The sequence below is a fragment of the Oncorhynchus tshawytscha genome, linkage group LG05 (assembly GCF_018296145.1).
Source record: "Oncorhynchus tshawytscha isolate Ot180627B linkage group LG05, Otsh_v2.0, whole genome shotgun sequence".
Lineage (NCBI taxonomy): Eukaryota > Metazoa > Chordata > Actinopteri > Salmoniformes > Salmonidae > Oncorhynchus > Oncorhynchus tshawytscha.
Genome location: NC_056433.1, coordinates 4,029,590 through 4,053,689, shown reverse-complemented (window position 1 = coordinate 4,053,689; position 24,100 = coordinate 4,029,590). Strand labels below are relative to the sequence as shown.

Genomic DNA, 24,100 nt, shown 5'->3' with positions numbered 1-24,100 from the left:
GTCCACAGGTGGGGGTTGTGCTTACGGCCCGACACTGTGCAGGACGTTTGGCATTTGCCAGAGAACACCAAGATTGGCAAATTCGCCATTGGCGCCCTGTGCTCTTCACAGATGAAAGCAGGTTCACACTGAGCACATGTGACAGATGTGACAGTCTGGAGACGCCGTGGAGAACGTTCTGCTGCCTGCAACATCCTCCAGCATGACCGGTTTGGCGGTGGGTCAGTCATGGTGTGGGGTGGCATTTCTTTGGGGGGGCCGCACAGCCCTCCATGTGCTCGCCAGTGGTAGCCTGACTGCCATTAGGTACCGAGATGAGATCCTCAGACCCCTTGTGAGACCAAATGCTGGTGCGGTTGGCCCTGGGTTCCTCCTAATGCAAGACAATGCTAGACCTCATGTGGCTGGAGTATGTCAGCAGTTGGCATTGATGCTATGGACTGGCCAGCCCGTTCCCCAGACTTGAATCCAATTGAGCACATCTGGGACATCATGTCTCGCTCCATCCACCAACGCCACATTGCACCACAGACTGTCCAGGAGTTGGCAGATGCTTTAGTCCAGGTCTGGGAGGAGATCTCTCAGGAGACCATCCGCCACCTCATCAGGAGCATGCCAAAGGCATTGTAGGGAGGTCATACAGGCATGTGGAGGTCACACACACTACTGAGCCTCATTTTGACTTGTTTTAAGGACATTTCATCAGTTGGATCAGCCTGTAGTGTGGTTTTCCACTTTAATTTTGAGTGTGACTCCAAATCCAGACCTCCATGGGTTGATAAATTTGATTTCCATTGATAATTTTTGTGTGATTTTGTTGTCAGCACATTCAACTATGTAAAGAAAAAAATATTTAATAAGAATATTTCATTCATTCAGATCTAGGATGTGTTATTTTAGTGTTCCCTTTTTTTGAGCAGTATATATATATATATATATATATATATATATATATATATATATATATCTGTGATGGGAGAAATGTTGAGTTGTCTGAATTACAGCTTTACAGAACCTTTGGGCAGAATTAAACTTCGTTAAAGCTTCTCTAGTGTCCATGAGTTATTTACTCTGAAAAATAAGAAACAAACAGCAGTGATGAAGTCCATCTCTCCTCCACTTTCAGCCAGGAGAGATTGACATGCATATTATTAATATTAGCTCTCTGTGTACATCCAAGGGCCAGCCTTGCTGCCCTGTTCTGAGGGCCAGCCTTGCTGCCCTGTTCTGAGCCAATTGCAATTTTCCTTTGTTGTGGCACCGGACCAAACGACTGACCAGTAGTCCAGATCAGACAAAACTAGGTAGAAGAAGGTGGAAACTAGGACCTGCCATGTTGATAGTGCTGTTAAGAAGGTAGAAACTAGGGCCTGTAGGACCTGCCCTGTTGACAGTGCTGTTAAGAAGGTAGAAACTAGGGCCTGTAGGACCTGCCTTGTTGATAGTGTTGTTAAGAAGGTAGAAACTAGGGCCTGTAGGACCTGCTTTGTTGATAGTGTTGTTAAGAAGGTAGAAACTAGGGCCTGTAGGACCTGCCTTGTTGATAGTGTTGTTAAGAAGGTAGTAACTAGGTCCTGTAGGACCTGCCTTGTTGATAGTGCTGTTAAGAAGGTAGTAACTAGGTCCTGTAGGACCTGCCTTGTTGATAGTGTTGTTAAGAAGGTAGAAACTAGGGCCTGCCTTGTTGATAGTGTTGTTAAGAAGGTAGAAACTAGGGCCTGTAGGACCTGCCTTGTTGATAGTGTTGTTAAGAAGGCAGAGCAGTACTTTATTATGGACAGATTTCTCCCCATCTTAGCTACTGTTGAATCAACATGTTTTGACCACGACAGCTCAAAATCTAGTGTTACTCCAAGCAGTTTAGTCATCTCAACTTGCTCAAATTCCACATTATTCATTACGCATTTTAGTTGAGATTTAATATGAGACCAGCTACGAGCCATCTGTCCCAAATGTAATCCATCCCGGCTTACAAAAGTACACACACATAAGAACCAAGTAACTAAGAGTGGTAAGTGGGCCTTGTTTGCTGGAGAGGCCTGACTGACAAGTCTACATCCCAAATGGCACTCTATTCCTTATATAGTACACTACTTTAGACCAGAACCCTATGGAACCCTATTCCCTACATAGTACACTACTTTAGACCAGAGCCCTATGGAACCCTATTCCCTATATAGTACACTACTTTAGACCAGAGCCCTATGGAACCCTATTCCCTATATAGTGCACTACTTTAGACCAGAGCCCTATGGAACCCTATTCCCTACATAGTACACTACTTTTGACCAGAGACCTATGGAACCCTATTCCCTACATAGTACACTACTTTAGACCATAACCCTATGGAACCCTATTCCCTACATAGTGCACTACTTTAGACCAGGACATGTGCACTATAAAGGGAATAGTGTTCCATTTAGGATGCACACTACCTTAGAGGGACTGCCTTTAAAAAGCAACAAACCTTTGAAAATGGCCTATGTGGCATTGATATGAGTCAGGAAAGTTATTCTAGCGTCAAAATTGACTACAAGGTGTAAATAGAATACATTTGTTTTTGATTTGCCGATGTACATTTGCTGCACCAAAACACCTTAGTACGATGTTTTAGTTGGGCAATTTGACATATTTGGGGAAAAAAATATCAACATTAATTATCTTAGATTCATTCTTGGGATTTTGAGGATGTGAAATACGCAGTGCTTCATGGGGGGACAAACATCATTAACCGGATACACACCTACAACACTGAAATCTTTATTTTTATGAGCAACGTGCCAAATCGGCATGTTTAGCAGCTCTTTAAGGCCCTATTAGTGTCTGCCTTAGTGGCTCTTTAAGGCCCTATTAGTGTCTGCCTTAGTGACTCTCTAAGGCTTAGTGTCTGACTTAGTGACTCTTTAAGGCCCTATTAGTGTCTGACTTAGTGGGGTAACTTGAGCAGTGACTTCTGTACCCCCCCCCCCCAGTCCCTTGCAGTGAACAGAGATTCTCCCCTGTAGAACACACACTCTCTCTGGCTGTCCAGGTCTGAGGTAACGCTGACCTGCGTGTGATTGGCCCAGGTCTGAGGTAACGCTGACCTGCGTGTGATTGGCCCAGGTCTGAGGTAACGCTGACCTGCGTGTGATTGGCCCAGGTCTGAGGTAACGCTGACCTGCGTGTGATTGGCCCAGGTCTGAGGTAACGCTGACCTGCGTGTGATTGGCCCAGGTCTGAGGTAACGCTGACCTGCGTGTGATTGGCTGACCAGGTCTGAGGTAACGCTGACCTGCGTGTGATTGGCTGACCAGGTCTGAGATAACGCTGACCTGCGTGTGATTGGCTGACCAGAGTCTGACCTGCGTGTGATTGGCTGACCAGTTCTGAGCTAACGCTGACCTGCGTGTGATTGGCTGACCAGGTCTGAGATAACGCTGACCTGCGTGCGATTGGCTGACCAGGTCTGAGACCAGGTCTGGCTGACCAGGTCTGATAACGCTGACCTGCGTGTGATTGGCTGACCTGCGTGTGATTGGCTGACCAGGTCTGAGCTAACCCTGACCTGCGTGTGATTGGCTGACCAGGTCTGAGATAACGCTGACCTGCGTGCGATTGGCTGACCAGGTCTGAGATAAACCTGCGTGCGATTGGCTGACCAGGTCTGAGGTAACGCTGACCTGCGTGCGATTGGCTGACCAGGTCTGAGGTAACGCTGACCTGCGTGCGATTGGCTGACCAGGTCTGAGGTAACGCTGACCTGCGTGTGATTGGCTGACCAGGTCACAGCTTAAAAAAGTCAAGGGAAACAGCAGAACTGGCCATGTACTGTACGGGCCCTGGTCCAAAGTTCAGCACTATAGAGGGAACATCATGGACGACATGTAGAGATACAGGGTCTTCAGAAAGTATTCAGACCCTTTGACTTATTCCACATGTTGTTGTGTTACAGCCTGAATATAAAATGGATTACAATTTTGATTTTTTTTTGTGTCAGTGGCCTACACACACACACACACACACACACACACACACACACACACACACACACACACACACACACACACACACACACACACACACACACACACACACACACACACACACACACACACACACACACACAATACCCTATAATGTCAAAGTGGAATTATGTTTTAGAAAAAAAAATCATTAAAAAAATGATAAGCTGAAATGTCTTGAGTCGATAAGTATTCAACCACTATGTCATGTCAAACGGAAACACGTTCAGGGGTAAACATGTGCTTTAACAAGTCACATAATAAGTTGCATGGACTCATTCTGTGTGCAAGAATAGTGTTTAACATGATTTTTGAATGACTCTCTCATCTCTGTACCCCTACCACATACAGATAACCGTAAGGTCACTCAGTCGAGCCGTGAATTTCCAACACAGATTCAACCACAAAGACCAGGGAGGTTTTCCACTGCCTCAGAAAGGACACCTATTGGTAGATGGGTACACATAAGAAGCAGACATTGAATATCCCTTGGTGAAGTTATTCATTTCACTTTAGATGGTGTATCAGTCACTACAAACATACAGGCCTCCTTCCTAACTCAGTTGCCAGAGAGGAAGGAAACCACTCAGGGATTTCACCATGAGGCCAGTGGTGACTTTAAAACAGTTACAGAGTTGAAAGTCTGTGATAGGAGAAAACTGAAAATGGATCCACAATATTGTAGTTACTCCACAATACTATCCTAAATGACAGAGTGAAAGAAGGAAGTCTGTACAGAATAAAAATATTCCAAAACAACAAGGCACTAAAGTAAATCTGCAAAAAAATGCACCTTTATGTCCTGAATACAAAGCGATATATTTGGGGCAAATCCAACACATCACTGAGTATCACTCTTCATATTTTCAACCATGGTGGTGGCTGCATCATGTTATGGGTATGCTTGTCAAAGAAACTGAATAGAGCTGAGCACAGGCAAAATCCTAGAGGAAAATCTGGTTCAGTCTGTTTTCCAACAGACACTAGGAGACAAATTGACCTTTCAGCAAGACAATAACCCTAAACTCATGACAAAATCTACACTGTAGTTGCTTACCAAGACTACACTGAACGTTCCTAAGTGGCCGTGTTACAGTTTTGACTTAAATTGGCTTGAAAATCTATGGCAAGATTTGAAAATGGCTGTCTAGCAATGATCAACAACCAACTTGATAGAGCTTGAAGAATTCTTTAAAGAATAATGTGCAAATACTGTACAATCCAGGCGTGCAAAGCTCTTAGAGACTTAGCCAGAAAGACAGCTGTAATATCTGCTAAAGGGGATTCTAACATGTATTGACTCAGGGGTGTGAATACTTATGTAAATTCAATATTTCTGCATTTAATTTTCAATACATTTGCAAACATTTCTAAAAACATGTTTTCACTTTGTCATTATGGGGTATTGTGATGTCATTATGGGGTATTGTGATGTCATTATGGGGTATTGTAATGTCATTATGGGGTATTGTAATGTCATTATGGGGTATTGTAATGTCATTATGGGGTATTGTGATGTTATTATGCGGTTTTGTGATGTCATTTTGGGGTATTGTGATGTCATTATGGGCTATTGTAATGTCATTATGGGGTATTGTAATGTCATTATGGGGTATTGTGATGTCATTATGGGGTATTGTAATGTCATTATGGGGTATTGTAATGTCATTATGGGGTATTGTAATGTCATTGTGGGGTATTGCAATGTCATTATGGGGTATTGTAATGTCATTATGGGGTATTGTAATGTCATTATGGGGTATTGTAATGTCATTATGGGGTATTGTAATGTCATTATGGGGTATTGTAATGTCATTATGGGGTATTGTGATGTCATTATGGGGTATTGTGATGTCATTATGGGGTATTGTAATGTCATTATGGGGTATTGTAATGTCATTATGGGGTAGTGTGATGTTATTGTGGGGTATTGTAATGTCATTATGGGGTATTGTAATGTCATTATGGGGTATTGTAATGTCATTATGGGGTATTGTAATGTCATTATGGGGTATTGTAATGTCATTATGGGGTATTGTAATGTCATTATGGGGTATTGTAATGTCATTATGGGGTATTGTAATGTCATTATGGGGTATTGTAATGTCATTATGGGGTATTGTGTGTTGGTGGGTGAGAAACAAAATATATTTAATCAATTTTGAATTCAGGTTGTAGCAAGACAAAATGTGGAATAAGTCAAGGTGTATGAATACTTTCTGAAGGCACTGTATATCCATAACTAAACATAACGTATGACTCTCAGGGTGTAATTCTCTGACAGACCTCTCAGAGGCGCTGTTGCCCATGAAGGTCCCGAACTGCGAGGCGTAGGTGTGTTCGAAGAGCAGAACCAGGAAGTGTTGCGAGAACTGGAAGGAGCAGGGGAACTGGCGGAGGATCTGCCACACACAGTCTAGGAAGAGCAGGAACACCGGGGCTTCACAACGAGGCTTACTGTTACTGTAGGCTGACTGGGAACAACGCTGCTGGAACGGATGGCCCGCCTAGAGGGAGGAGGGAGATATAACCAATAAACACATTACTAAACTTAGAATCAGCTATTAGAGAGAGTACCAGAACCCACTGGATTCTCTAAATCAGCTATTAGAGAGAGTTCCAGAACCCACTGGATTCTCTAACTCAGCTATTAGAGAGAGTTCCAGAACCCACTGGATTCTCTAACTCAGCTATTAGAGAGAGTTCCAGAACCCACTGGATTCTCTAACTCAGCTATTAGAGAGAGTTCCAGAACCCACTGGATTCTCTAACTCAGCTATTAGAGAGAGTTCCAGAACCCACTGGATTCTCTAACTCAGCTATTAGAGAGAGTACCAGAACCCACTGGATTCTCTAACTCAGCTATTAGAGAGAGTACCAGAACCCACTGGATTCTCTAACTCAGCTATTAGAGAGAGTTCCAGAACCCACTGGATTCTCTAACTCAGCTATTAGAGAGAGTACCAGAACCCACTGGATTCTCTAACTCAGCTATTAGAGAGAGTACCAGAACCCACTGGATTCTCTAACTCAGCTATTAGAGAGAGTTCCAGAACCCACTGGATTCTCTAACTCAGCTATTAGAGAGTACCAGAACCCACTGGATTCTCTAACTAAGCTATTAGATGTGTTTCCACAAGGCCGTGGGGTGAGACAGGGATGCAGCACAAGCCCCACCCTCTTCAACATAAATACAGTGAATTAGGAAAGTATTCAGACCTTGACTTTTTCCACATTTTCTTACGTTACAGCCTTATTCTAAAATAGATTCGTTTTTTTCCTCAATCGACAAACAATAACCCATAATGAAAGCGAAAACAGGTTTTCAGAAATGTATAAAAAAGTTAAACTGACATATCACATTTAAATAAGTATTCAGAACCTTTACTCCGTACTTTGTTGAAGCACCTTTGGCAGTGATTACAGCCTGGAGTCTTCTTGGGTTTGACGCTACCAGCTTGGCACACCTGTACTTTGGCAGTTTCTCCCATTCTTCTCTGCAGATCCTCTCAACCTCTGTCAGGTTGGATGGGGAGAGTTGCTGCACAGTTATTTTCAGGTCTCTCCAGAGATGTTTGATCGGGTTCAAGTCCAGGCTCTGGCCGGGCCACTCAAGGACATTCGGAGACTTGTCCCGAAGCCACTCCTGTGTTGGAAGTATTTTTTTTTGTTTTCATATAAATTCTAAAGTTCTAAAAACCTGTTTTCGCTTTGACTTTATGGGGTTTTGTGTGTAGATTGATGAGGATTATTTTTCTTCACCCATTTAAGAATAAGGCTGAATTGGCAAGGGCACTAGAACAGTCAGCAGCACCTGGCCTCACCCTACTAGCAGCACCTGGCCTCACCCTACTAGCAGCACCTGGCCTCACCCTACTATAATCTGAAGTCAAATGTCTCCTGTTTGCAGATTAATCTGGTGCTTCTGTCCCCAACCAAAGAGGGTCTACAGCAGCACCTAGATATTTTGCACATATTCTGACAGACCTGGGCCCAGACAGACCTGGGCCCAGACAGACCTGGGCCCAGACAGATCTGGGCCCAGACAGACCTGGGCCCTGACAGACCAGACCTGGGCCCTGACAGACCAGACCTGGGCCCTGACAGACCAGACCTGGGCCCAGACAGACCTGGGCCCAGACAGACCTGGGCCCAGACAGACCTGGGCCCAGACAGACCTGGGCCCAGACAGACCAGACCTGGGCCCTGACAGACCAGACCTGGGCCCCGACAGACCAGACCTGGGCCCCGACAGACCAGACCTGGGCCCCGACAGACCAGACCTGGGCCCCGACAGACCAGACCTGGGCCCCGACAGACCAGACCTGGGCCCCCAGACCAGACCTGGGCCCTGACAGACCTGGGCCCTGACAGACCTGGGCCCTGACAGACCTGGGCCCTGACAGACCTGGGCCCTGACAGTAAATCTCAGTAAGACAAAAATAATGGAGTTCCAAAAAAAAAAAAAAAAAAAGTCCAGTTGCCAGGACAACACACATACACATTCTATCGCGACACCGTTGCCCCAGAGCACACAAACAACTATATATACCTCGGCCTAAACGTCAACACCACAGGTAACTTCCACAAGGCTGTGAGCGATCTAAGAGACAAGGCTAGAAGGGCCTTTATGAAAGTCGCCATCCCAATTGATTTGTTTGTGTTTGTTTGTCTTCCCCTATTATTCACACTACAACTACATTGCTAAAACACTATACACAGCTGATCATTTTACACTTGAAACATCTATTGTTTTGAAACCTTGATGAGTGTAATGTTTACTGTTCATTTCAACAACAAAACATTAAGTGTTGTTTTTGTTTATTTCACTGGTTTGGCAATGTCAACATATGTTTCCCATGCCAATAAATCATCATTGAATTTTCAGAAAGAGAAGGCTTGCTATTAGGGGGGGGGGGAAGAGATAGTTCAGGCTCAGGGTGTGTGTGTGTGTTACCTGCAGCCACTCTCTCTCCACTAAAGCTTGGAATCCTTGAATGGTCCTGCAGGCTGGGTCCAGGATGATCTGAGCCAGAGATGTCACCTGTAGGGTCGAGTCTGTCCCCTCTGTCCCGTGCACAAGTACTGACGCACCCTCCCTGAGACAGACAGACGCGAGAAGGATAAAAGTTTGAGTTTAACTTAAAGAGAGACAGAGATAGATAGAGAGATAGCTATAGAGGTTACCTACCTGTCGATGCACTGAGCAGCCAGACAGGCAGTAGTGAGGATCTCCTTGACGTGAGTCTGCCAATTAGAAGCCTCTAGTTTACTGAGCCAGCGGTCCATACTGTGGCTCTGGTCATTACAGGCTTCAACCAGCTTTATCAGGCTCTCCTGGAGGATACTGGACCTGGGGGGGGAAAAGAGGTTATAGGAGACTTCTACCAACTTTATCAGGCTCTCCACTTTACATAATTTAAAATGACAATGATTGTCTTTCATAATTTAGTCAGATATACTTGGATGTGTAGTTTCAGCGTTTGTCGCTGGCATGTCATGCCTACATTTGCTAATCTTGCCAATGAGAAAAATAATTAGGGTAGTTTGCAATATCAGTGGGCTTTGTGATGAATGAGCCATCTGATTCAATAGATGATGGAGCTGAGTTTGCCTTTTTGCCCAAAACTTTACTTAAGGTGCTCCACAGGTTTTTACTATCATTCTTCTTTGTTTCCTAGTGTAGTTTCTTCTTCTTCCGTTTAGTCACATGATTTCTCAATTTGCAGTATGTTTTGCCCATCGGTTGTGCAGTCAGACTTATTTGTTTACTATATAGACATATTATTTTGCCTCATCCCTCTCAACCGTACAATTTTTTTAATTCCTCATCAATCCCTGGTAGGTTGACTGATAACCTGAGCCATCATAAGTTATCTAACTGAGTTTCAGAGACCGTCGGAATATGAATGTCATCTGTTACTAGCAAATTATTGATTTCATGTATTCTTGTTTCTTAACTTCTTTGGGACAGGGGGCAGTATTTTCACGTCCGGATGAAATGCGTGTGCAAAGTAAACGGCCTGCTACTCAGACCCAGAATTTAAGATATATATATATATATATATATATAATATGCATATTGTCAGTAGATGTGGATAGGAAACACTCTGAAATTTCTAAAACTGTTTGAATCATGTCTGTGAGTATAACAGAACTTATTTGGCAGGCGAAACCCAGAAGACAAACGGTTCAGATTATTTATTTTTTTGAGGTCACTTTCTTTTCAAATGAATTTTCATTGGGATTCCAGATTTCTAATCGACTTTCCTGCAGTTCCTATCGCTTCCACTGGATGTCAGCAGTCTTTAGAAATTGATTGAGGTTTTTCCTTTGAGAAATGAAGAAGTAACACTGTTCAGAACGAGGCTCCAGTCTAGTCAAAGCACGCTCCACTTTGTTTTCCTCCGGTATTGAACACAGATCATCCAGTCTTCAATTTGATTGATTATTTACGTAAAAAAATACCTAAAGTTGTATTAGGAAAGTAATTTGACATGTTTGGACAAAGCTTACAGGCAACTTATGAGACATTTTGTAGTCATGTTGCACGACTTGGAACCAGTGTTTTTGCTGGAGGTAAGGCATGAATTATATTTGTATTTCTGCATTTTGTGTCGCGCCTGCAGGGTTGAAATATGCTTTTCCCTCTGTTTACTGGGGTGCTATCCTCAGATAATAGCATTGCTTGCTTTCGCCGAAAAGCCTTTTGAAATCTGACATGTTGGCTGGATTCACAACAAGTGTAGCTTTAATTTGGTATCTTACGTGTGTGATTTCATGAAATTTGGATTTTTTATAGTAATTTATTTGAATTTGGCGCTCTACATTTTCACTGGCTTTTGGCCAGGTGGACGCCAACATATCCAAGAGAGGTTAAGCTACATTTGTTAACGTGGGCAGTTTTTAACACTTTTCGGGGGATGCTTGATTCTTTTCATTGCTTTACTGGAAAGCTTAGAATAAGTAGACATGCTCATGTTATTTATGTTAGTGCAGGGTGAGCTGCACACAGTAGACTGTCTACTAGGGCACACCGCCTCAGTTCTGACAGTATACATCTGGTTCATAGGTACATGATTACTGCTGTGGGATCAGCAAAGGCATTCAGGGCAATAAGAGGGACATAAATTAGGTTACTTACATTGTGTCTTCCAACACCCCTGGGATAATGTACATTTGCTGAAGCATTATGACAACTCAGAGACACAATGGTAGAGATTAACTGAGCTGGACTTGGGTCACTGATAAGTTATTGTCTCAACGCAGCCTTATAACGCTGTGAAAGGATCCAGGAACCCAAATGATTTGGGTGGATCACTTCTTCCTTATAAAACAAGCTTTGTTTCCAGAAGGTATCAACATTGAATCCCACATGAACTATGATAGACTAAATTTTCCTGATGCAGGTTTATAATGTTTGGGAACAGATTATTGATGTCCTGATGCAGGTTTATAATGTCTGGGAACAGATTATTGATGTTCTGATGCAGGTTATTGATGTCCTGATGCAGGTTTATAATGTTTGGTAGCAGCTTATTGATGTCCTGATGCAGGTTTAAAATGTCTGGGAGCAGTTTATTGATGTTCTGATGCAGGTTTATAATGTTTGGTAGCAGCTTATTGATGTCCTGATGCAGGTTTATAATGTTTGGGAGCAGTTTATTGATGTTCTGATGCAGGTTTATAATGTTTGGTAGCAGCTTATTGATGTTCTGATGCAGGTTTATAATGTTAGGGAGCAGATTGTTATCCTCCCTCACCATCACCTCTCCCTGACCATCTCATTCACCTCGCCCTCCCCATCACCATCACCTCTCCCTCCCCATCACCTCTCCCTCCCCTCTCCCTCTCCCTCTCCCTCACCTCTCCCTCCCCATCACCTCTCCCTGACCATCACCTCTCCCTGACCATCACCTCGTCCTCCCCATCACCTCTCCCTCCCCATCACCTCTCCCTGACCATCACCTCTCCCTGACCATCACCTCGTCCTCCCCATCACCTCTCCCTGACATCACCTCTCCCTGACATCACCTCCCTCCCTCCCCATCCTCTCCATCACCTCCCTCCCCATCACCTCTCCCTCCCCATCACCTCCCCTCCCCATCACCTCCCCTGACCATCACCTTGTCCTCCCCATCACCTTGTCCTCCCCATCACCTCTCCCTCACCTCTCCCTCCCCATCACCTCTCCCTGACCATCACCTCTCCCTGACCATCACCTCGTCCTCCCCATCACCTCGTCCTCCCCATCACCTCGTCCTCCCCTCCCCATCACCTCATCCTCCCCTCCCCATCACCTCGTCCTCCCCTCCCCATCACCTCGTCCTCCCCTCCCCATCACCTCGTCCTCCCTCCCCATCACCTCCTCCCCTCCCCATCACCTCTCCCTGACCATCACCTCTCCTCCCCATCACCTCTCCTCCCCATCACCTCTCCCTCCCCATCACCTCTCCCTGACATCACCTCTCCCTCTCCATCCCATCACCTCTCCCTCTCCATCCCCTCTCCTGACATCACCTCTCCCTCTCCATCCCATCACCTCTCCCTCCCCATCCCCCCTCTCCCTCCCCATCCAAATCAAATCAACCTCTCCCTCCCCATCCCATCACCTCTCCCCTCCCCATCCCATCACCTCTCCCTCCCCATCCCATCACCTCTCCCTCCCCATCACAAATCAAATCAACCTCTCCCTCCCATCACCTCTCCATCACCCATCCCTCTCCTCCCCATCCCATCACCTCTCCCTCACCATCACCTCCCTCCCCATCCCATCACCTCTCCCTCCCCATCCCTCTCCCTGACCATCACCCCTCCCCATCACCATCACCTCCCCTCACCATCACCTCACCATCACCTCTCCCTGACCATCACCTCTCCCTCCCCATCACCTCGTCCTCCCCATCACCTCGTCCTCCCCATCACCTCGTCCTCCCCATCACCTCGTCCTCCCCCCCTCCCCATCACCTCCCCCTCCCCATCACCTCCCCCTCACCATCACCTCTCCCTCACCATCACCTCTCCCTGACCATCACCTCTCCCTCCCCATCACCTCGTCCTCCCCATCACCTCGTCCTCCCCATCACCTCGTCCTCCCCTCACCTCCCCTCCCCATCACCTCGTCCTCACCTCCCCCTCCCCATCACCTCGTCCTCACCTCCCCCTCCCCATCACCTCTCCCTCCCCATCACCTCGTCCTCCCCATCACCTCGTCCTCCCCATCACCTCGACATCCCCATCACCTCTCCATCCCATCACCTCGTCCTCCCCATCCCATCCTCCCCATCCCTCCCCTCCCCATCACCTCTCCCTCCCCATCACCTCTCCCTGACATCACCTCTCCCTCTCCATCCCATCACCTCTCCCTCCCCATCCCATCACCTCTCCCTCCCTCCCCATCCCATCACCTCTCCCTCCCCCCATCACAAATCAAATCAACCTCTCCCTCCCCATCCCTCTCACCTCTCCCTCCCCATCCCATCACCCTCTCCTCCCCATCCCATCACCCTCCTCCCCATCCCATCACCTCTCCATCACCTCTCCCTCCCCATCCCATCACCTCTCCCTGACCATCACCTCTCCCTGACCATCCCATCTGACCATCTCCCTGACCATCACCTCTCCCTGACCATCACCTCTCCCTGACCATCACCTCTCCCTGACCATCACCTCTCCCTGACCATCACCTCTCCCTGACCATCACCTCTCCCTGACCATCACCTCTCCCTGACCATCACCTCTCCCTGACCATCACCTCTCCCTGACCATCACCTCTCCCTGACCATCACCTCTCCCTGACCATCTCATTCACCTCGTCCTCCCCATCAACTCGCCATCACCATGATCTCACCCCTCTCCATCAGGGTGGTGTGGTCTGCACAACACATCACTGGGTGCAATTACCTGCCCTCCAGGACACCTACATCACCTGTCACAGGAAGGCCAAAAATATCATCCAGAAGGCGAGGTCAGTACAGGTGCATCAAAGCTGGGACAGAGACACTGGTAAACAGCTTCTATCTAGAGGCCATCAGACTGTTAAACAGCTTCTGTCTCAAGGCCATCAGACTGGTAAACAGCTTCTGTCTAGAGGCCCTCAGACTGGTAAACAGCTTCTGTCTCAAGGCCATCAGACTGGTAAACAGCTTCTGTCTCAAGGCCATCAGACTGGTAAACAGCCACCACTAACACATGTAGGCAGCAGCATTTCTACTAGTCACTTTAAAAACGTTTATATAACTTGTATTACTCATCTCATATGTATAACACTGTACTCTATACCATCTATTGTATCTTACCTATGCCGCTCGGCCATCACTCATCCATATACTTATATGTACATATTCTTATTCCATCCATTTACTTAGATGTGTGTGTATTGGGTCGTTGTTGTGGAAATTGTTAGATTACTTGTTAGATATTACTGCATGGTCGGAACTAGAAGCACAAGCATTTCGCTACACTCACATTAACATCTGCTAACCATGTGTATGTGACCATTAACATCTGCTAACCATGTGTATGTGACCATTAACATCTGCTAACCACGTGACCAATACCATCTGCTAACCATGTGACCAATAACATCTGCTAATCATGTGACCAATAACATCTGCTAACCATGTGACCAATAACATCTGCTAACCATGTGACCAATAACATCTGCTAACCATGTGACCAATAACATCTGCTAACCATGTGTATGTGACCAATAACATCTGCTAACCATGTGACCAATAACATCTGCTAACCATGTGACCAATAACATCTGCTAACCATGTGACCAATAACATCTGCTAACCATGTGACCAATAACATCTGCTAAACGTGACCAATAACATCTGCTAACCACGTGACCAATAACATCTGCTAACCATGTGACCAATAACATCTGCTAACCATGTGTATGTGACCATTAACATCTGCTAACCATGTGTATGTGACCATTAACATCTGCTAACCATGTGACCATTAACATCTGCTAACCATGTGACCATTAACATCTGCTAACCATGTGACCAATAACATCTGCTAACCATGTGTATGTGACCAATAACATCTGCTAACCATGTGACTAATAACATCTGCTAACCATGTGAACAATAACATCTGCTAACCAAGTGACCAATAACATCTGCTAAACATGTGACCAATAACATCTGCTAACCATGTGACCAATAACATCTGCTAACCATGTGACCAATAACATCTGCTAACCATGTGTATGTGACCAATAACATCTGCTAACCATGTGTAACATCTGCTAACCACGTGACCAATAACATCTGCTAACCACGTGACCAATAACATCTGCTAACCATGTGACCAATAACATCTGCTAACCATGTGACATCTGCTAAATGTGACCATTAACATCTGCTAACCATGTGACCATTAACATCTGCTAACCATATGACCATTAACATCTGCTAACCATGTCACCAATAACATCTGCTAACCATGTGACCATTAACATCTGCTAACCATGTGACCAATAACATCTGCTAACCATGTGTATGTGACCAATAACACCTGCTAACCATGTGTAACTGACCAATAACATCTGCTAACCATGTGACCAATAACATCTGCTAACCATGTGTATGTGACCAATAACATCTGCTAACCATGTGTATGTGACCAATAACATCTGCTAACCATGTGTATGTGAAAAATGTGATTTGATCACTATCACCCTTCCATCACCTCTCTATAGCCTTGTGAATCCTCCTCCACTGTGGATAGTTGGCCTCTGATTCGAACCCTCCTCCCCGTGCCTTGGCCTGCTGCGCCACGCTGACGGTACGCGTGTCGATGATGTAGCCCCGTTTCCCCGCCCGCAACGTGGCGTTGATCAACTTCTCGTCTTCCTTACAGCGACGCCCGTTGGTGCCGGTCAGCGGCTGGCCTGAACGCATCATCACCTGGTGACAGAGAGCGAATCAGGGATTTAGAGCTCAGGGGTCAAGAAGCAGACACCACAGAGGAAGACAGAAATTGAGCATTTTGATTGGTTAATTAGGTTGCTAAGTGACTAAAATGTAAATGTATTTATGTTATACGTGGGCCTACTGAACATAGAGACAGATTAGACTTTTACTACCTCTAAAAGGCTTGAAGGAAAACGCCAGCCAAAAACAATCCCACCGGCTGTATTCCTGTGTTATGAAAGAGTATACCAGTGTCTTTCACTCTTCCTATTCAAGGCCTATTCTCTATCATTTATTTAATATCTCAATGTTCAAAGTTTAGCCGATTTTTTTTTTGCAACAATGGACTAAAAAAACAAATACCAAAATAACGTTTTTGGGTGGATTTTCCCTTTAAGATCAGACTCAAATAGACCAATTCAGTTGGGGTTTAATACCTTGAAAAGCCCTCAAAAGACCTCAAGTCTTTTTCTGCCACATAAATTATGAACATGGTAGACGAGAACACTTCTCTATGGTGAACTACATTGACTATAAACTCAATTTCCCATGGTGCCGTGCACTCCTCTCACCATGCCGTTCTTCTTGTGATAGTAGCTGAGTACGGGGAAGCGTCCACCGTGGCGGAAGGCGGCAGCCTTCCTTAGGGTGTCGTCATCCACATCTTTAGGTACGGCCACCAGAGGAGGGTAGGAGGAACACACACTGTAGTCCTTATTCACATCACTCAGACGCCACTCTTCAGTCTAGGAGAGATGGATGGAGGGAGGGATGGAGGAGGGGGTGGATGGAGAGGAGTGAGGGATGGATGGAGAGGAGGGATGGATGGAGAGGAGGGATGGAGGTAGAGGAGGGATGGAGGTAGAGGAGGGATGGAGGGGGATGGGAGGAGGAGGGATGGATGGAGAGGAGCGAGGGATGGATGGGAGGATGGAGGGGATGGAGGAGGGATAGAGGAGGGAGGTAGAGGAGGGATGGAGGATGGAGAGGAGGGATGGAGGAGAGGAGAGGATGGATGGAGGGATGGAGGGAGGGGGGATGGGAGAGGGGATGGGAGGGAGAGGAGGGATGGAGGAGGGATGGATGGAGAGGAGGGATGGATGGAGAGGAGGGATGGATGGAGGAGGGAGGGATGGAGGGGGGTGGATGGAGAGGAGGAGGGATGGATGGAGAGGAGGGATGATGGATGGAGAGGAGGGATGGGATGGGGGGGGATGGATGGAGGAGGGATGATGGATGGAGAGGAGGGATGGAGGGGGGATGGAGAGGAGGGATGATGGATGGAGAGGAGGGATGGAGGGGGATGGAGAGGAGGGATGATGGATGGAGAGGAGGAGGGATGGATGAGAGGGGATGGAGAGGAGGGGATGGATGGATGGAGGATGGATGGATGGAGATGGGAGGATGGATAGATGGATGGAGAGGAGATGGATGGATGGAGAGGGATGGATGAGAGGAGAAGATGGGGATGGGATGGATGGAGAGGAGGGATGGATGGATGGAGAGGAGGGAGGTGTGGATGGAGGTGGGAGGGATGGATGGATGGATGGAGAGGGAGGATGAATGGATGGATGGATGGAGGGGAGGGATGGATGGATGGAGAGGAGGGAGGTGTGGATGGATGGAGATGGAGGAGGGGAGGGATGGATGGAGGGATGAATGGATGGAGAGGGATGGATGGAGGGAGGGATGGATGGATGGAGGAGGGATGGATGGATGGAGAGGAGGGAGGTGTGGATGGATGGATGGAGAGGAGGGATGGATGGAGGGAGAGGAGGGAGGTGTGGATGGATGGAGAGGAGGGATGGATGGAGATGAGGGAGGTAGGGTAGTGAGGAGGGGAGATTGGATCATTAAAATACTTAAGGAAAGCTGGGTTTTTATGGGTTGTTTTTATGTCACTTTGTGACATCTGCTGATGTAAAAAGGGCATTAGAAAAACATTTGATTTGACAGAACATTATTGAAAATTAACATAATGAAAGAACCATTTGCCTTATTTGACAAATAAACCTTGAAACATCCAGATCTAAAAGAAACAGCCATACAGGGGTAATTAGAAACAGCCATACAACACCCATGGGTAATTAGAAACAGCCATACAGGGGTAATTAGAAACAGCCATACAGGGGTAATTAGAAACAGCCATACAGGGGTAATTAGAAACAGCCGTAATTAGAAACAGCCGTAATTAGAAACAGCCATACAGGGGTAATTAGAAACAGCCATACAGGGGTAATTAGAAACAGCCGTAATTAGAAACAAGGGTAATTAGAAACAGCCATACAGGGGTAATTAGAAACAGCCATACAGGGGTAATTAGAAACAGCCGTAATTAGAAACAGCCATACAGGGTAATTAGAAACAGACATACAGGGGTAATTAGAAACAGCCGTAATTAGAAACAGCCATACAGGGGTAATTAGAAACAGCCGTAATTAGAAACAGCCATACAGGGGTAATTAGAAACAGACATACAGGGGTAATTAGAAACAGCCAGGGGTAATTAGAAACAGCCATACAGGGGTAATTAGAAACAGCCATACAGGGGTAATTAGAAACAGCCATACAGGGGTAATTAGAAACAGCCATACAGGGGTAATTAGAAACAGCCATACAAACCCAGGGTAATTAGAAACAGCCATACAGGGGTAATTAGAAACAGCCATACAGGGGTAATTAGAAACAGCCATACAGGGGTAATTAGAAACAGCCATACAGGGGTAATTAGAAACAGCCATACAGGGGTAATTAGAAACAGCCATACAGGGGTAATTAGAAACAGCCATACAACACCCAGGGGTAATTAGAAACAGCCATACAGGGGTAATTAGAAACAGCCGTAATTAGAAACAGCCATACAGGGGTAATTAGAAACAGCCATACAACACCCAGGGGTAATTAGAAACAGACATACAGGGGTAATTAGAAACAGCCATACAGGGGTAATTAGAAACAGCCGTAATTAGAAACAGACATACAGGGGTAATTAGAAACAGACATACAGGGGTAATTAGAAACAGCCATACAGGGGTAATTAGAAACAGACGTACAGGGGTAATTAGAAACAGACGTACAGGGGTAATTAGAAACAGACGTACAGGGGTAATTAGAAACAGACGTACAGGGGTAATTAGAAACAGACGTACAGGGGTAATTAGAAACAGACGTACAGGGGTAATTAGAAACAGACGTACAGGGGTAATTAGAAACAGACGTACAGGGGTAATTAGAAACAGACGATACAGGGGTAATTAGAAACAGACGTACAGGGGTAATTAGAAACAGACATACAGGGGTAATTAGAAACAGACATACAGGGGTAATTAGAAACAGACATACAGGGGTAATTAGAAACAGACGTACAGCGGTAATTAGAAACAGACATACAGCGGTAATTAGAAACAGACGTACAGGGGTAATTAGAAACAGACATACAGGGGTAATTAGAAACAGACATACAGGGGTAATTAGAAACAGACATACAGCGGTAAAGAACAGCTGCTCTTTCCATGACACAGACTGACCAGGTGAATCCAGGTGAAAGCTATGATCCCTTATTGATGTCACTTGTTAAATCCACTTCAATCAGTGTAGATGAATGGTAGGAGACGGGTTAAAGAAGGATTTTTAAGTCTTGAGACATGGATTGCATACCTCTGCCATTCAGAGGGTAAATGGACAAGCCATAATATTTAAGTGCCTTTGAATGGGGTATGGTGGTAATAACCAGGTGTACCGGTTTGTGTCAAAAACTAACACTGCTGGGTTTTTCACACAACAGTTTCCTGTGTGTATCCAGAATGGTCCACCACCCAAAGGACATACAGCCAACTTGACATCCATGTGAATCAACGAGGGCCAGCATCCCTGTGGAACGCTTTCGACACCTTGTAGACTCCACGACCTGACGAACTGAGGCTGTTCCGAGGGCAAAAAGAGGGTGCAACTCAATATTAGGAAGGTGTTCTTAATGTTTTGTAGACTCCTCGTATTATCTCAGCAGGTTCCAGGGTGAGCAGAGCAGCCCTACATTACCATGGACTCCAGGTCTTTGAAAGCATCCTCTGGAAGGAAAGACTTCCATCCGTCCTCGATGACCTGAAACATGGGCCGGTAGAAGAACGGGTACATCAAAGAGACAGAGTCCAGAGTGGACAGAACCTAGAGGAAGAGAGCAGATGTTACGTTGCTGGTGCACTCTGTAGTGAACGAGTGCACACTTCATAGAGAATGAGACCACAGCCTGAGAACCATAGCTAGTAACCTCCTTCCCGGGTTATTGTGTACAACACATACAAGCCTGGGATAGCAACCACTCAGAGTTGACCTTAGTGGGAGTGACCATAGAATTCTGAGGGACCTACTGACTAAAGTATTTGTCATCATTTCATTTTAGTGAATCACATGACTGATGTGTGAATCTGCTTTGCTAGTGTAAAGGGGAGAGTTAGAGGGAAGGTGTTGTCGGAGAGGATTGCTGGGTAGATTAAGACAATTTATTTGGAGGCGGGGGGCGGGGGGGGTGTCTATGAATGAGATTAGAACCACAGAGAAACTCCTCTAGAGGTCTATCTCCATGCTGGGATTGATACCATTGTTTATCTCCACGGTGGGATTGATACCATAGGCTAGTTTACTGGTCAACCTGCATTGTTCCTATTCATTCCATTGATGTTTATATATAAAACATGGAGACTATAGTCCCTCCTCACCTCGATAGAGCTGGCGATGTTGAGGCACTCCTCCATGCCAGGGATATCCAGCTGAATCACCCTGAGGTCTTTACACTTGACTATAATGGTGCCAAGAGACCCCACAAACCTGCAGACAGGGGGAGGAGAAGGTTAACACTGACCCTAAGCTTGATCATAACCCCTCACCCCTGATCCTAACCCCTCCTTACCTTCACCCTGATCCTAACCCCTCCTTACCCTCACCCTGATCCTAACCCCTCAACCCATCCTCAACCTGATCCTAACCCCATCCTCAACCCTGACACTCAGGTCTTTATACCTACTAGCAAGTCCCTAACCCCAAATATCCCCCTACAACCCCATTGTGTTTGTCCTGTACACACACACCCACCTCTTCTCTATGGGGTCGATGTTAGCATGCAGCAGCCTGACGCTGAGCCTGAGCTACCGACCACCCACCTCTTCTCTATGGGGTCGATGTTAGCATGCAGCAGCCTGACGCTGAGCCTGAGCTACCGACCACCCACCTCTTCTCTATGGGGTCGATGTTAGCATGCAGCAGCCTGACGCTGAGCCTGAGCTACCGACCACCCACCTCTTCTCTATGGCGTCGATGTTAGCATGCAGCAGCCAGAGTTCCTCTGTGTTGTCCTGTCTGGAGCTCAGTATGAGGTGATGTCCTGTCAGACAGAGAGTTCCCTCCACTGTGGGAAGGAAGGGTCTCCTCAACACCACCCCATCCACTCTGGGGGTCTTAATCAGCTCAGCAAACTCCATTTCCTAAAACAGAGACACAGACAGCCTACCATAAGGCGAGATAGTTGCACTCTGTATGTTTATTTATTTATTTTCTCAACCAAGAGGTGCAGTTTCTTTTTCACAACAAGAAATTATAATTTAATGTTTGATAGACATCAGATACTTGCAATACTAGCTTTGGCCACCTAGCTAGTTAACATGCTCCTGGTGCAAACTTCCTGGCAATCAAATTGTGCTTTCAAGACAACTGGGAACTCGAAGAAAATATATATAGAGTTCCCATGTAGATTGAACGTTCAGGAATCGGCGATTTCCGAGTTCGCAGTTGTATTGAACGCGGCATTAGTTGTATTGAAAGCACCATAAGATAAGATAACTAACCAACTCGGAGGTAGGAGTGACAGCCCTCATGCCGCGTTCAAAACAACTACGAACTCGGAAAAATACGAGGTCAAATCAAGACATCGGTGATCTTCGGGTCGGAGTTCAAGAAAGTTAATATACAAAAGTGAAATTATCTACCTCACTTGCTTTGGCAATGTTAACACATGTATCCCATGCCAATAAAGACCCTTGAATTGAATTGATATTGTTTTAATGACATTTGTGATCCTCTTTATTTTGGAACTTCTATGCAGTGTAATGTTTACTGTATATTTGTGTTTATTTCACTTCTGTATATTTAACATATACCAATAAAGCCAATAATTGAATTGATTTCCCGAGTACCCAGTTGTTTAGAAAGCCACATCTCTTAGCTAGCTCCACTAACATTAGCTACCGGCTAGGCATCTAGCTAGCTAACTAACGACGTACGCAAGCTAAGTAGGCTGATATTAGATCATTTTAAGTTCATACAAAACATGTATCTTTGGTTCCTGACAGACGGCTTTATACAGGTAACGGAATAAAGTAGCGAGAGGTGGAGACCATAGTTGAGTTTTATCAACGAATGACAGATTTAACTAGAGAGTTATAACTTCCTAGCTAAGGTTAACTAGCTAACTGCGTAGACACTGCAGCCTGAAAGTGTAGCAAAGCTGCTAATGATATCTTTATCCGATACATTGGTTAATCAACACGTCCAACAACAACAATTTAGATTTTAAATGTAACTGGTGTAAACACTAGCATCCTACCTGACACCTCTGCTGATGTTTGACCAAAAATGTTACTGGTTGAGTGAGAATGAAGTGGGAACACAAAAACATGCCGACTGGAACAAGAGGACATCTGACATTAGGGTTCCGATGCCAATCAATGGAAAACTATTTATAATTCACAACGACACTATAGATGCTACATATACAGTACCAGTCAACAGTTCAGACACACCTACTCATTAAAGGGTTTTTTGTTATTTTTTACTATTTTATACATTGTAGAATAATAGTGAAGACATCAACACGATCAAATAACACATATGGAATTATGTAGTAACCAAAAAAAAGTGTATCAAAATATATTTGAGATTTGAGATTCTTTAAAAGCAGCCACCCTTTGCCTTGATGACAGCTTTGCACATTCTTGGCATTCTCTCAACCAGCTTCATGAGGAATGCTTTTTCTACAGTCTGAAAGGAGTTCCCACATATTGGCTGCTTTTCCTTCACTCTGTGGTCCAACTCATCCCAAACCATCTCAATTAGGTTGAGGTCGGGTGATTGTGGAGGCCAGGTCATCTGATGCAGCACTCCATCACTCTCCTTCTTGGTCAAATAGCCCTTACACAGCCTGGAGGCGTTTTGGGTCATTGTCCTGTTGAAAAACAAATTATATTCCAGATGGAAACCAGATGCAAACCAGATGGGATGGCATATCGCTGCACAATGCTGTTGTAGCCATGCTGGTTAAGTGTACCTTGAATTCTAAATAAATCACAGACAGTGTCACCAGGAAATAACCCCCACACCATCACACCTCCTCCATGCTTCACGGTGGAAACCACACATGCGGAGATCATCCATTCACCTACTCTGCGTCTCACAAAGACACGGTGGTTGGAACCAAACATCTCAGATTTAGACTCATCAGACCAAAGGACAGATTTCCAGTGGTCTAATGTCCAATGCTCGTGTTTCCTGGCCCAAGCATGTCTCTTCTTCTAATTGGTGTCCTTTAGTAGTGTTTTTTTTTTGTAGAAATTCGACCATGAAGGCCTGACTTACACAGTTTTCCTCTGAACAGTTGATGTTGAGATGTGTCTGTTACTTGAACTCTGTGAAGCATTTATTTGGGCTGCAATCTGAGATGAAGTTAACTCTGATTAACATATTGTAATGAAACAGGCAGGGAGCAGGCCTCAAACCCTCAACCTTCTAGCCCAAAGTCCAGCGCGCTATTGACTGTGCCGCAAAAGCTCGAGCAGCAGAGTCGATATCCACGCCTATAAACCCATTACAGTATCATCTGCAGGAGAGGTAACTCTGGGACATGATATCCTGTGATATCCTGTGTCCTCATGAAAGACAGTTTCATCACTTGATGGTTTTTGCGACTGCAATTAAAGAAACTTTCAACGTTATTTTCCGGATTGACATTAAAGGGTTTTGACCTTCATGTCTTAAAGGGATGATGGAATGTCTTTTCTCTTTGAGTAGTTGAGCTGTAATGGACTTGGTATTTTACCAAAGAGGGCTGTCTTCTGTATACCACCCCCTACCTTGTCACAACACCACTGATTGGCTATCTTCTGTATACCACCCCTACCT

The 24,100-nt window shown here is 45.5% G+C and overlaps 1 protein-coding gene across 1 annotated transcript in view; it reads right to left on the bottom strand.

Annotated features, from left to right (window-relative positions):
* mtmr9 (myotubularin related protein 9) overlaps positions 1-22,682 on the bottom strand; it is a 42,361-nt gene extending 19,679 nt beyond the window's left edge. The window contains exons 1-9 of the mRNA XM_042321349.1: positions 22,530-22,682; positions 21,227-21,411; positions 20,650-20,758; positions 19,973-20,098; positions 16,507-16,680; positions 15,711-15,928; positions 9,196-9,357; positions 8,962-9,103; positions 6,291-6,511 (exon numbers count right to left, since the gene is read on the bottom strand). Coding sequence (XP_042177283.1) covers positions 6,291-6,511; positions 8,962-9,103; positions 9,196-9,357; positions 15,711-15,928; positions 16,507-16,680; positions 19,973-20,098; positions 20,650-20,758; positions 21,227-21,411; positions 22,530-22,601 — 1,409 coding nt within the window. The 5' untranslated portion in view covers positions 22,602-22,682. The remainder of the gene's footprint in view (positions 1-6,290; positions 6,512-8,961; positions 9,104-9,195; positions 9,358-15,710; positions 15,929-16,506; positions 16,681-19,972; positions 20,099-20,649; positions 20,759-21,226; positions 21,412-22,529) is intronic.
* Positions 22,683-24,100: the final 1,418 nt, after the last annotated feature.